This window comes from Eurosta solidaginis, chromosome 4 (assembly GCF_040869045.1).
Source record: "Eurosta solidaginis isolate ZX-2024a chromosome 4, ASM4086904v1, whole genome shotgun sequence".
NCBI lineage: Eukaryota > Metazoa > Arthropoda > Insecta > Diptera > Tephritidae > Eurosta > Eurosta solidaginis.
Genome location: NC_090322.1, coordinates 246042787 through 246056811, shown reverse-complemented (window position 1 = coordinate 246056811; position 14025 = coordinate 246042787). Strand labels below are relative to the sequence as shown.

The 14025-nt window shown below is 34.9% G+C and overlaps 1 protein-coding gene across 8 annotated transcripts in view; it reads left to right on the top strand.

Annotated features, from left to right (window-relative positions):
* The first annotated feature begins 2387 nt into the window (after positions 1 to 2387).
* Drak (Death-associated protein kinase related) overlaps positions 2388 to 14025 on the top strand; it is a 458585-nt gene continuing 446947 nt past the window's right edge. Inside the window, exons 1-3 of one of the 8 annotated variants that reach the window (XM_067785419.1) lie at positions 2391 to 2855; positions 2991 to 5327; positions 5539 to 6038. In XM_067785419.1, coding sequence (XP_067641520.1) covers positions 5911 to 6038 — 128 coding nt within the window. In that variant the 5' untranslated portion in view covers positions 2391 to 2855; positions 2991 to 5327; positions 5539 to 5910. Of the gene's footprint in view, positions 5328 to 5538; positions 6039 to 14025 lie in introns of all 8 variants that reach the window. The other 7 variants (XM_067785423.1, XM_067785422.1, XM_067785421.1 and 4 more) reach the window with 7 other exon arrangements.

Sequence of the window (14025 nt, the reverse complement as noted above, 5' to 3'; positions counted from 1 at the left end):
AATACTTTGCTGTATTTTTATATTTTCACATGCATACTAACAAACATGCGCATTTTCTTCAATAATAGCACCGACAACGGCGAACTGCAAAAACCTCAAACGGATTTACGCGAATTTGAATTTTCAACACAAACAACTCAATCGAACTTGCCGTGCGTCCAAGAGGCGCCGTTGCAGCGGGCTAAGTGGGATGTCTGTCCACTGACAGCTGGCAAAAAGCATCTTAACGGATATGCCTGCTACTGCTGATAATGCGAAAGGCATAGGAAAAATTCCAAGGTGGGCGGAAGAGTTGCAATGGATGTGCGCTAAATTCCACATCTTAGCAAATATTGCTGGTCCCCAATTCCCTACGGTGGGATGTACGAGTAGTTTGATTGAGGTAAAGTACATATTTCATATGCTACATTTTTGAACTCAAATTTTTTCCGCCAATGAATACCTACAAAGACGAATAAATTTTTTAGGAGCAAATATTGCACATTGAATAGTATATAGTTTCAAAAAAGATGAATCACATGAAATGTCATGGAGGGACCTAAGGTGTCTGAGGAAGATAACACATTTTTTTTGCAATGTTGATCGATCTATGAAGTTCTGCGGATAAGAACTCCACGGAGTGGAAACAAATTATAAGTTAAAGAACTAAGTCAAGGCATCGGGAAGCGAACTCTCTGATGACGAGCATGGCAAACGAATGTGCCACAATGGCCAGGAAATAAAAAGCGAAACGCAAAGTAAAGCAAACCGAACTCGTGAAATACCTGTATTATTTACTACTAGAATGCAGGGCGCAATTAGTATGTAGCTTTAAATTTTCTCCTATTGATTTCTTACAAGCGGACTGAGACGTCTATCGTCGACTAATCAAGTGCTGCGACCTTCTTTGCCAACTCATTGGCCCTTTCGTTAACTTCCATTCCTTTATGACTGGTCCAGTCTGAGCGAAGTATCTCCACTGCTTATTTGCATTCCAGGACACTGCTTGATGAAGTTCTGTCAGGTTATGAACTTAATCGCCGCCTGATTATCAATCATATTAACGCGACTACACCTTAAGCACGCTTGCTCCAGAATTTTTCTTGATTTCTTCACGGCTACAATCTCTGCCTGAAAGGCACTGAAGTAATCTGGCAGCCTGTAGGATCGACACAGGATACACAGGGAGACTCCTGCCAATTATGATGACTGGAACATCATCTGCACTCCCATTTTCATTCTCCCAGATTTTTATTTTAAGTGTAACAGCATTTAATTTGCTACGTACTTTTTGCATTGGTTTATTTTCCGGTCGATTTTTTTACTTTGAACAAAAATTCTAATGCTGGCTGGCAACAGCACAAAAAATGTTACTGGTAACCATAGCAACGGGTGGTTACCATAGCAGTCGGCGCGAGCGGCGGTAGTCGTGCTCACACGTACTCGTTGTCGGCTTTGCGTTGATGTAAATCAAAATTTTTAGATTTTTTCGATTGACAGCTGGTCTATTTGATCGTGGACAACGTGATTGACAAGCATTAGTGTGTTAGTTTTGTGAGAACGTGAAATGAGCAAGTTGGAGGAAGAAAAATATTTAACGTTGCGGTTTATTGAAACCTACGAATGCAAAGGTCGGATGAAAAAATTGCCAAAAATCAGGTAATTTCCTTAGTGGTTTAAGATTAGCATCTTATTATATTAAATTAAATAAGCAACAAAACTGCATACTCGAAAAAATTCTTTGAAAAAAGTACTAACATTTTAATGAAAATTCGCAAAATTTATAACTAATAAAAAATCGTCATCCGATGACATGTCTACGTCCGCACGCTACGAATTTTCAATACAAATGGCGCTTGATGCTTTCTGCTTGTGTGGTGGTCGGGCAAGCGACAATAACCCGATACTCACATAACCACCCGTTGCTATGGTTACCAGCAGCATTGTTTGTGCTGTTGCCAGCCAGCATAAGGCAATTTGTGATTGATTGTCAAGAAATCGACTAGTAAATTAGCTCTTATAAAAAGGCCTGAAGATCTACCAATTCTTTGCTATCTGGCACGTTTGAATACAACAAGCTTATTAAACACAGCTTAGAGCTGCTAATCGGAATTGAAACGCGAACCAAATTGAGATATTTGATGATTTTGCTATGGAAATCCAAAACCTGGCATGTAATTTATAATTTACTAATTGAAAGTAAGCAAGCTATTTTGTTTTTGTGTTAATATCTGATACTAAGCCAACAATTAAACGTTTTAAATGACAAAGCTGCCACACATTTCAAAGCAAAGTCGTAGCAAAAAAAGCCAACGCAAAAACTGGCAGCGCCACAGCAACGAGTTGAAATGGCGCTGTTGAGCAGTTGAGTGAAAAAATGTTGAGGCATTCCAAAATCTCTCTTTGTACGTAGATGGTGGAAATAATGTTTAAAGCGGACGACGGCAAGGCACAAAACATGTTTTCTTCAAATTAAAACCAAGAATTAAATAATTTCTTTCGTTACGGAAATAACTCTCGATTTGTGTGACGAAAAGTGTGTGAAGTTTGTGTTTAATTCAAATAAAAGCCAATTAATTTGGTGTGCAAAGTTATCGCATATTTTCTGGCAAAGCGTTTTAATAAGATATAATAACTCCCTTTTTATTGCTTGTTACCTACTCATTCTTGCGTACGTTCGCGCTCGCCCGCTTATCTTCGTGTTGTTTGTACGTTTTTTTTTTTGTGACAACAACAAAAAGTGAAGGAAAACAAAACGAAAATTAAAACGAGAAAGAAATTGGAAGAAAAAAATTGCAACTCCATCCAACTGGCTGAACAGCTGCAATAAAAATTTCCTTACAACGAAGTCCAAACCTCACTCAACTCAAATAAAGGTGGTACCTCTTCGAACAAAATTAGTATTTGCACGTGAAAACGAAGTTTTGGTTATTTCATCAATTTCTTGATGGATTTCAAGTGAATTATTTTAATGATTTCTCTAATTTTCGCCGCAACTCTATTTTTGGCAGTGACTATGCAGGAATAAAAATAAAATGGTAATTCACGCAAGTGAATTTCTTAAACTCAAAAAATGTTGAGTTAACCCACGAGCATTTCAATCGAGCGAAGAAGTGAAGTAACGAATGTGGAAATAAAAAACACGAATTAAAAAAACCGAAAGCTGCTGGAGAAAAAAAAATGTACCAAAAAGAGCAGTGATAAATTTAGTGCAATAGAAATAAAAAAACGTAAAATGTCAACAAAGTAGGGGAGGGGTAAAGAAATAAATAAAATACTAGTGATTAATTAAAGCAAAACTGTTGCAGAAAATTCCAAGAAAAATTCAACATAGCCAAATAGTTTAAAACTTCATAACTTTTCGTAAAATCTTTGTAAAAACGCCAAGTTTAACAGAAAGTGGATTTGTGGTGGGGGTGAGAGAAGGTCATGGAGAGGCCAAAACCAGCATCCTTAACAAAATCAAATCTATACGTTGTAATGGTAGTGTGCGGCCCTAGCCTACCTTACCAGTTGTCCACCCACTAGAGTGACGGAACAACAGATATCAAAATCACCCATCGCCAAAGTTTGTCAAGCTTTTCGAGGGCATTTCGGCTATGTGATGCCGTCTGAAGCCGTATTAAACAAAATATGATAATGGGATGAGAATATTCCGGGCGTAAGACATGTTTGCCCTAAGAGGCAATTAAAATCCAAAGTATCGTTGGCTTAGCGATTATTGAAAGTTAAAAGGCAAATTTTTAGAACTCCCTTAGAAATTCACTAATTTCGGCAGCCTAAAGACTCAATAAAACCTTAGCCAGATCATGAAGGGAGGAAAACTATCATTTGAAAGAAAGGGTAAGAGTCGTGTAACAAGTTCATTTTTCCAATGCCGGACTCTGGATAAAAGCTAAACAATTTCTGACAGGAGACTTGGCATTAACCTATTTTCTAAGACTATTTTATCCGACCTTTATGCAACAGGACTCCATAATCCCACTTCGGGCAAGGATTGTGAGAAAAAAATTGTTGGTCATTGTCCGTTGCCTGATACAGATCCTGTACGTTCCGGTCACAAGAACTTGGGGTCGCCAGAGCCCCGGTTGCTAAAGAAACAGGATTCGCCACGGGTGGGCGATTATGACAATTGGGTTGGAGAAGCTACATATTGCGCTGGCAACTCCTTGAATCAATTTGATATTTTAGTTGCCTCTTACGACAGGCATACTCGCCGCGGGTATATTCTAGGCCTCCTAACCAGCTGAAGGGGCCTGGAAGGGTATTTTTATTTTTTTTTGATTGATTGATTGCCAACTGCTATCGTACATAAAATCCGCTGCCAGGGATATGCAAATGATATGTTATTTAAACCATCAGGCAAATTTGATAGCTCCCACCGCGCCATCACAATAATGCCTCTGCTGGCATATGATGCGATGAGGGTATAAAGAGCAGCTCCGTCGACGGAGATTCCCGCTGGCATGTGCTTGCATTAATGCTAAATTTGCTACTCATAGTTAAGCCTTTCCTACTAACTGTAGCAAGTGAGGGCGTCACCCATTAGAAGCAATTTAGCTCCTCATGGAACTTGGGGGTGGGGAGGGAGGGAATGGCCTTTAGGTTTAATGTGGCCACATAAATCGTTCCCGAGATGGTCGGGCTAGCACCTTAATGGTGCTATGGTACCGGATCTGTATCCGGCAAAGGACCATCACATCGATAACACTCCCTAAAGCCTTCGGGGAGCAACCTTATCGTTACAACAACAACAACAGGGTGTTGGAAGACATTTGGAGGGAGGAAAAACTACCGAATAGTGCACAAACAACGAAGGGTTTTTAGCGCGTTTTTTAATTGCATCACATCTGTTCCCTTTGGCAGTTTTCAACTACATTTTAGTTACAGACTCATGAGAGGGGTGTGAGAGGCGATGGTTCAACAATATGGTTGAAGAGATGGTTGGTGTCATGTGGACACACGTTACAAGTAGGACATATATGTTTTGTATGTCGGGGTTGATTCTGTATAGGTAAGAGTTTAATCTGTTATAGTATCCAGGACGAAGTTGAGCTAGAGTGACTCGCGTTTCTCTAAGGAGTGTGCGTTCATCAGACTCATACACGCCATCAGTTTAAGAGATGAACCTACGCCGCAACAGGGTTATTCCATTAAAGAATATGTGTACTGAGCGTGAATCATGATGCCATCATGGCACTATATTCATGTTAGATTAAATCCTAACTAGTTCTGGAAAGTGGGGAATCTGTCCTTGCTTGGGTACCTGGTACCATAAAGTTGTGAAGGGGTATCAGCTTTCATTTAGTGTACAAAACTCGTCGGAAATGAGCAGTTTCTTGTAAAAGGTATGCATACTACCAGGGAGAGTCAGGGAAGTTCTGATCCAATGTTAAGGATATAAAGCATTTAATAGACTTTCCAACAATTAATTGAGAAAATTGATGGAACACTGTAGACTTTCGATAATAAATATACGTACATACATACATATACATATATGAGAATACCTAAGAGGATAGCTCTCTTTGAATATAAAAATTTTACTTTTTTCACTAGGAGTGCGACTGTCATCCCATCTAAACATCCTAAAAAATTTATTAAAAAAACAACAACACTACTATGCTAGTGTTGAGTGCTAAAACAAAATTTAGGTAAAAGCTCCCGCTGTTTCAAAACTGCGCAAAAGATTTAAAAAACATTAAAGAAAAATTAATAAAATTCAAGCGTTAAACTAATCGTTTACGAGTGTTTTCAAAAAGTGTGCGCCTGCGCTTAGCGTTAAAATTTCAAAAAAAAAAAAAATTATTAATAAAGTGCATAACAAAATTAAGTTTATTTGGCACTCGATTTTTACATTAAGCGGTAAAAAAATAAATAAAAAAAATTTATATTTTCCCAACTTCCATTCGAAACGACCAGTAAACCAAAATGTTTACGGAAGGTATTTTTCCAATTGGTGATGGCCTTTTGGACATCAACGAGGAACGACTCAAAGAATTGCTGGTACCCGACGATATCAACGAAATCTATGACCTGGAACAGACACCATTTGCCAGGTAAGTTTGTAAAACAATTTCAATGCAATAATCAGCGTTAAAAAAAATCTGCACATAGCACCGTACCCTAGAATTGAAGTTAACTTTCTGGATTAAGGATAATATCACATATGTATGTACATATTTTGATATAAAAAAAAACCCAATCTTTTTTAAGGCTTTTAATACCTACATATTTTCTTTGATACCTATTCGTGCATGATTATGTCTTCATCGCCTCACACTATCTTGACAGATTAATTTCAAATTAGCATTCTTATAAGCATATAAGAAGATATAAGTCTAGGGGCAAGTGTAGAACTCTTACTACTTGATCTACTATGCCGTTCATTGCCATATGATCAAATCGAGGTTGCGGGGTTCAGACGCCAGGCCGTAAATATCGTCAACAATCTGTTGTTATTGTTCAAACAGAAACAGTGGTTTGTCTTATCCAATAGGTGCAATCACCCACAAATTGCCATCAATAGCTTCTAACGGTAGTCCAATGGGCTAGGGGGGCACATAATATACTTGCGACAGGTATACCTGTCGTAAGAGGCGATTAAAATACCCAAATGACTCAAGAGGTTGTGTATCGCAACCCTTTCAAAGGGCGGTACGTAAACATTGGGTATGTTGGAGCTAATTCTGGATAAGTAAAAGTTTAAACTATTACAGTATTCAAATCGAACTGTGCCGACTAATCATGAATGAGACTGAGGGCTTGTTTATGGTCATCAGGTTCAAACAGTTGAGTTCTTATGCGTCGGATTTCTTTGTGGTGCTTACAGAGATGACTTCTTAAGTTCCTAGAAGGCGTGCCACTTCAATAAGATATCTGTTGGCATGCTCAGGTTACTGGGTATTCTTACTGTCAAACAGTGTTTAAAGAATACTGTTGCATCATATGCCGAACATTTTGGAGTAATCAGCGATAAGGAGAACCTTGTTTCTGCCCCCAGTCGGAGGAGGTAATTGTAATCGACTTTCTCTTCGAAGTTCACGAATTTATGAGGTTCTTTAAGAAGGGAATTAATTTTAAAAATTACATTTTTGTTTAAATATGCTGATTTTCTTTATTTAATAATTTGGGAAAAATTTAAGCAGCTTGAATCAGGACGGACAAGGCGACAGCTGTTTCTATTATAATTTAAACCCACACTCCTAAGATGGTTGAAGTGTTACAAACTGTTGATTTTGTTTTCTTGCTTCAGAGCTCCTATCTCAGAATTTGTTTCAAAAAAGACCTAATCCAATATATTTGGACGTTGATTGGGACGCTTATGAAAAAATTCTGATATTGGGGTTATTCAACAAAACTCTGAGATAGGAAGTTTGAAAAAAAAATATTCTTAGATAAACCGTTTTGTTGTTGTTGTATTAACAGTGGATATACCGTTTTCGAACTGGCATTCGAAATAGGGTGACACTCCAATCAGCCGTCCATGTATGGTCTGCATGAAGATGACACAATCACCTGTCGAAACGCGTCAGAGAAAAAAGAAACACATTTAAGTTTCAATTAATTTTCTTTCCGCAACTACTGATTACTTACGTATCTCACCCAAACTATTTATGTAAGTACATATGCTAGCACATTCATACGTACATAATTTAAGATTTACAAACCGGTACCTTGATGAATTCTTTTTGAGTTTCATCATACCCAAATTTAAAAGTTAGTAATTAACTTCATTCACTGCCGCTTCATACTAAAGTAGACGACGGCTTCCTTTTTTGCAAATTTTGTACTTCCATATGATGTGTGCAGATATGTTTATATGTATACATGAATATCGGCACATTATTGGAAATATTTGTTGAAAAATCTGTACATATTTGTATTACCTCTTCTTTAACTGGTTAAAATACTAAGATAAGTTTTTTTTATGTCCAAAGTCGTCTTACCAATCTCACCGACTAGCGCTGCTACAACAAAACCAAACATGCAATCATTCATTTAAGTCTTTATTTATTCATTTACTTACTCATTCAATGAAGTCAACTCGAACCCCTCGAACCGTCGTCAATCGTATACAAGCCAAACTTGGCATAATAATATGTACTTTATTTTTGCGCTTTAATTCTGCTTTGTTAGCAATTTTTCTTATTTTCAAATTTGCTTTGTTCAGTTGCTGTTGAATATTTGTTGTATCTCTTATGTTTTTGTTGTATGCATGTTTACCTTTGCAAAGAATTTTTATGTTATATGAAATGTGTGAGCTAAGTAATAGCATTCCAATTCCAGTTAAAAACAGTCCGGAGAACAGCTTCACTCAGCGTTTTTGCATGAGTAGCTATAAAATATACAGCTGCGGCAAATGATTAGAATACAGCACGTTGACACGTTTGCGAAATTTTTTTACATTCAATATTATGTAATCTGTTGTTTTTAGAGTATTTCTTAAGAAATTTTAGTTTTAGAAAAATAAAAATCGATGTGGAAACAAAAAAAGCTGAAAACGACGACAAAAATTAAAATCTTCTATAAATACAAAAAGTTGAAGTAAAATAAAGATAAAAAAATTATAGGAAAATGACATAAATATATGTATAAAAAAACCGGCCTTGAAGACAATAAATTAATATAATAAAAAAAAAAGTAAAGAAACAAAATTAAAACAGTGAGAATCTAAGAAACGAAAAAAAGTAAAAATAAAAATTGAAACAAAATTAAAAAATAAGTTTCTATAACTAAAAAAGTTGAAAACTTAAAAAGAGAAAAAAGAAGTAAAACAAACTAAAAAAAAGGTTGTTTGTTTGTTTAATGGTGTGTTCGATTTATACTTATTATTTAAGAATTCATGAGCTTAACACCGGCTTATAATAATTGAATATTCAAGCCTTAAGTTTAAGGCAACTACAGTTCCACCGTGTGATTCCCGGTTCTAATCTCGGTGAAACCTTTGATAACATTACGAAATTGCCTGATGATGATTACGTGGCGGTTTTCGAAATGGTACCATCGCAATATGCCAGTAAATGTTTCTTTCTTTCTTTTCAGTTTCTCTTAAAAAACATAATAACAACATAAAAAAAAACAAATAAAAATACACAAAAAGTAAAAAAAAATAAAAAAACAAAAATACAAATTCTAATAAGTAAAAAAGTAAAGAAAAAAATTTGTGACTAATAAAAAAATTTAATTCATGAAAAATTAAAAAGTAGGAATTTTTAAAACCAGCCCAATTAAAATATAAAAGATTTCAAGAAGAATACCACTTACTAAATTTTTTTTCTATATAGATACACGTTTTTATATATAGTTTTGATACAAAAGTATTTAAAAAACTTCGAAAAGACTTTAAAAATAGTCATAACAACAACCACTGTTTAATTATTTATTTATTTATTAGTATACACATTTAACAATTAATCAGACTAAATATAGTACGGATTACAGATAAATTACAGAAGCATACAAATTGAACAAAATTATATTAAAAAATATGTATATACATTATTAAATCAGTTGTCGGGATGGACTGTGATGCCGAGCAACGGGAATTGATTATTAGTGCTGTCGGAATGGACGTGATTTCGAGCAGCTGATGTATATTTGACACACAACAAGTAGGGCTGCGATATGTGGGAGGTTGGAAAGGACGTGATTTCAAGCCACCCGCCCAAAGTTACTGGATCTGCTGATAGACGTGATTTCGAGCAGCTGATGTATATTTGACACACAAAAAGTAGGGCTGCGATGTGTGGGAGGTTGGAAGGGACGTGATTCAAAGCCACCCGCCCAAAGTGACTGGAGCTGGTGATAAGTGTGGGAAGTTGGAAAGGACGTGAGTCTAAGCCACCCACGCACATCATTGCGTGTTTAAGGTAGTCAGCAGATATTTTTTATTACGTAGAGTGAGTCACACGTATCAATGTTCAGTGCTTATTGAAGTCAGTACACAGACAACGATGAGGTTCGTGCATTTCAAAAATTCGATATGCATGTGCTTATATGAAGCGGTTGAAAATGTCTAGAAAGGGAACATTAAATAAAATTTCACCGAGCAGAAAAGGGCTATTTACCATCCCTCTAATAAGTTTTACTACAAATAACACACTACGACTCCGTAACGTCGAGAGCTGAATAAGTTTTAAACGGCAGGAGTAGGGAGGAAGAATCAGTTTAACAGTAAAGAATTTCTGTATTTTTTTTATTAATATAGTGCTGTTATTTTTTAGATATTTTTCATTCAGGAAGAATTTTTTTTAAATAGCCATCTTGAACTAAAAATCTGTTTAAATTTAAAATGTATAGGGCTGTTTTTTTGTATTTACATATATCTGTCCTATAAACACAAATTTTCTTCCCACATTTTGTTTTTTACTGTTTCTTTTTTACCAAAAGCAATACAAAAGAAGTAAATTGAAGTAAAATTAAAAGTTTTTAATAGTTCATTCTAGTCTTTGTCAAGTAAATTAACATTGTTTTTTAAACATTTTTTAGTTGCTGTAAATTTACATATCTGTATCTCTTGATATCTGAAGTTTAAATAAGGTTTTTTAAATTTTTCATTAAGAACCAAACTTAGTAATTCACTTTGTTTTTTAATTTTTTGCATGCTAACTTTTTTGAATAAAAATTGTAGTAGGTGTGACAAACACTCTTACCAATTTTTACTTTGTTTTAAAAATTCCTTTTATACACTTCCATCTTTTTAAATTTTGTAGTAGTTAGTAATTTTTTTTACATACAAAATAGATTTTGTAATACATATTTTTTAACCCTATTTTTCCCTCTCTATTATGTTTTGTATCCTTTTCATTCAATATTTTTAAAATTTCTGAATTGTTTATCTTTATTTCTTTGTTTTTAATTAAAAATAGTTTGTTTAATTTTTTTTTACTAAGCCATTTATAAAATTTTGAAGCAAAACTAGTATTTCATTTTGTTTCTTAGTTTTTACCGTTTTTAATAAACTGAATAAATATCATTTTCCTCAATTTTTTGTAATCTTTATTTAATGAAAAAAAAAACAAAAAAAATTTAAGTTATTTTAAATAAAAACATAAAATTTTTTATTATTAATTTTTTGGATTTTTTCGCTCTCTCACTTTTAAAATTTTTAACTACGTATGTATGTAAATAACTTTTTTCTTTTATTTTTTTTGCTGTTTTGAATTTGTGTTTTCATTTGAGTTTTTCGCAAATTTTCTTTTATAACTATGACAGTTTTTCTGTCCCAATTTTTTGTTTTTAATTTTTTAAATTCAAAAATGATTTTTATAAATTTTTCTTGTGTTTTTAAATTTTTTTCCATTTCGTTTTTTATTCCTCTATAATTTTGATTCGTTTTCATATATGTACACCCTTTTTGTTTAAATTTCCTAGAGAAACAACACTAATTTAATAACAAACAAAAAATGCTTAAGTTGCTCAAAGATTCGAATTATCATTTGTAATATGTATGTACTTTAAAAAGTCAATAAAAACTCTCAGTGCTGTTCTTTAGTGAAAAACACAGTCCCCGGAGGTCTTAGGGAGTGTGATCGATTTTGATAGTACCGTGCCGAACAAGTATTCGTGCCACAGGAAAACTAACACTAGGTACTAGTTCGACTATCTCGGCAGCGATTTGACATGACCATATTGAACTCTCCAAACCATCCCCTTATACCATGAACCGACGCAGCATTTTTCCAATCTTGCCATTTTTATTTTCTAATTTCCTTTCGTTTATTTTACAAGTACAATTTTTTGTTCTCCATTTACTATTAGTTAAAATTTTTATCTCAATCCGTCCGGAAATCAGTTAATGTATGTAGGTGTGTATTTGTCATTTTATCATTATTGTGATAATAAATTTTTCATTTACATATATATAAAGGCAAATGGCTTCTCATACATATTTATACCAGAAGAATCTAGTAAAAAGACTAACCAGTATCATGCAACTTGGGAAAATTTGTTTTTCTAAAAAGAATTTATAACAATAAACAAATTCATACCCAACTCTACCTAATAAAAGAGATATCCGAGATGACTTTCAGACTAGACGACTTTAGAGACTACACTCATCTCTTTTGTTGATTAAAGGCATAACAACAATTTGCTAAATGATAACAAACATGTGGTTTTTTATTTGAGTGTTTCGCATCTAAGGTTTGGTGTTTATTTATTCTTTCCACGTTCTTTTCGTGTGATAATTCTACATTTTTGTTTCTGAACAAAATGAAGTTTGAGTATTTATTTACAAGCTGTTGGAATTTTATCTGAATAAGATAATAATAATAATAATAATAAATTATATTTTTCAACTTATCACATTTTGGTATGTATGTACTAGAGATATACGCCGCCGATAAACGCCGCCGCCGAATGTTAAAAATATCGGCGTGCCGGCGCGGCGTCCGGCGCGTTACTATATTTTCTACTCATTTAAGACTGTTTAGGCCATTTATTGTTCATGTCGAAAATTGGCCGGATATGGTCGAAAGTGGTATCAACGGATGCGCATCACTGCCAGTTATAAGAAACTAATTGCGAAATTTAACTCTTTATAACTATTCAAAAGTTATTTAAAATAACAGGCGCTTTCGATGTCAGCTTAACACCCAATTCAGCAAGTTATTAAAACAAAATACTAAAAGAAAAGTTATATAATACATTTATATGCTCACTTTGCATTTTTGAAAAAATTAATAATGAACAATTAATTCAAATAAAATGACCCAAGGCGAACATGTTTTTAATCTGTCCTCAAGAATAAGCGAAATCAGGTTCTAGGGGCATAAACACTCCTTTGAAATTATTCTTACCTCATACTTAAGTTGAGGATATATGTACATATGAGAAGGGTTTTAAAAATCGCTTGGGCTTACATTCAAACATCTGTTGTTTATTTGCGAAACTATACAATAGCGTCTGAAATGTTAATTTTGATTTTCACACTTCATCCTTCAACACCCAAGTCTCCCGGTTTGACATTTCCTAAAGTTGGCGGCCCTATCGAAAACTAGTCCCTTGGAGTGAATCACATTGATTATAGCCTATCAACGAAGTTTAAATATCACCTACAAGTTACGGCTCCTTTTACAATTGTGATTACGTAGGCACATATATCTATCAGGTGAGGCTTTGTCCTTCCCAAGAACACTCAAAGTGGTGAAGCAAAAGCTTTCCCAAGACAGTGGAACTAATGACCGTATGTGATACTACCCTAACGTAGTGGACAGTCGAACTTGTCTGAAAACTGAAGCTACGCGGTCATCCATAATGAGCTTCTATATCGTAAGGCCGGAAAACAGTAGTTAACAACTTTCAACTTAAAATCCGTCGACTTTCATTCTAAATTTGATTTAACGAAGACTATTGAAATCAATGTTGTGAACACAAACGTCTGCAATCTTTGGTCTACATTTTAAAAATTTTATTCAGGGTCCTTGTAGTAAAATTTTAATTATGTAGATGCGCCGAGGATTATACGGATTTTCACCCATGACGCAATGACATCCTCTTAGACTGCTTATGATTTCGAGGGCGGCATCTTTGGCCGAAAAGTCACTCCCTAAAGTTTCAAAGTGTAGCTCGGCAGCATAGCGCAACAAAAGCATCCGTTGGAAAGTCTTCGGAGCTATACCTAGAGCTTCTAGGAAAGTGACATCGACAAAGGTATGAGTTCGAAGTCGCAGTCGTATAGCTTCTGTACTCGCATATGGTGTGAGGCTCAGGAGGCATGGTAGCGACTGGTGGTAGGGATTCCTACTGTTCGCACATCGGGAATTTTAGCTCTTAAAAACAGCCGAAAAAACTGGAGGCGCCCTGTGCTACGATAGTCATGAGTATTAATACACCATTCATAACAACCCTAAGTCGCCTTTATGCGTGACCGCCAAGGAGCGACAAATGATTTAAAGAAATTGTGTTCGCGACGATTATTAGGAGTTAACTCTAGGTGAAACTACGCTTTGCACGAGATATACAGGCAAAACTGTGACTATTTTATGAATCTCTATTTCTTTTCAGCAGACGCAGCAGTACCAATTCCAAAGACCGGGGTTA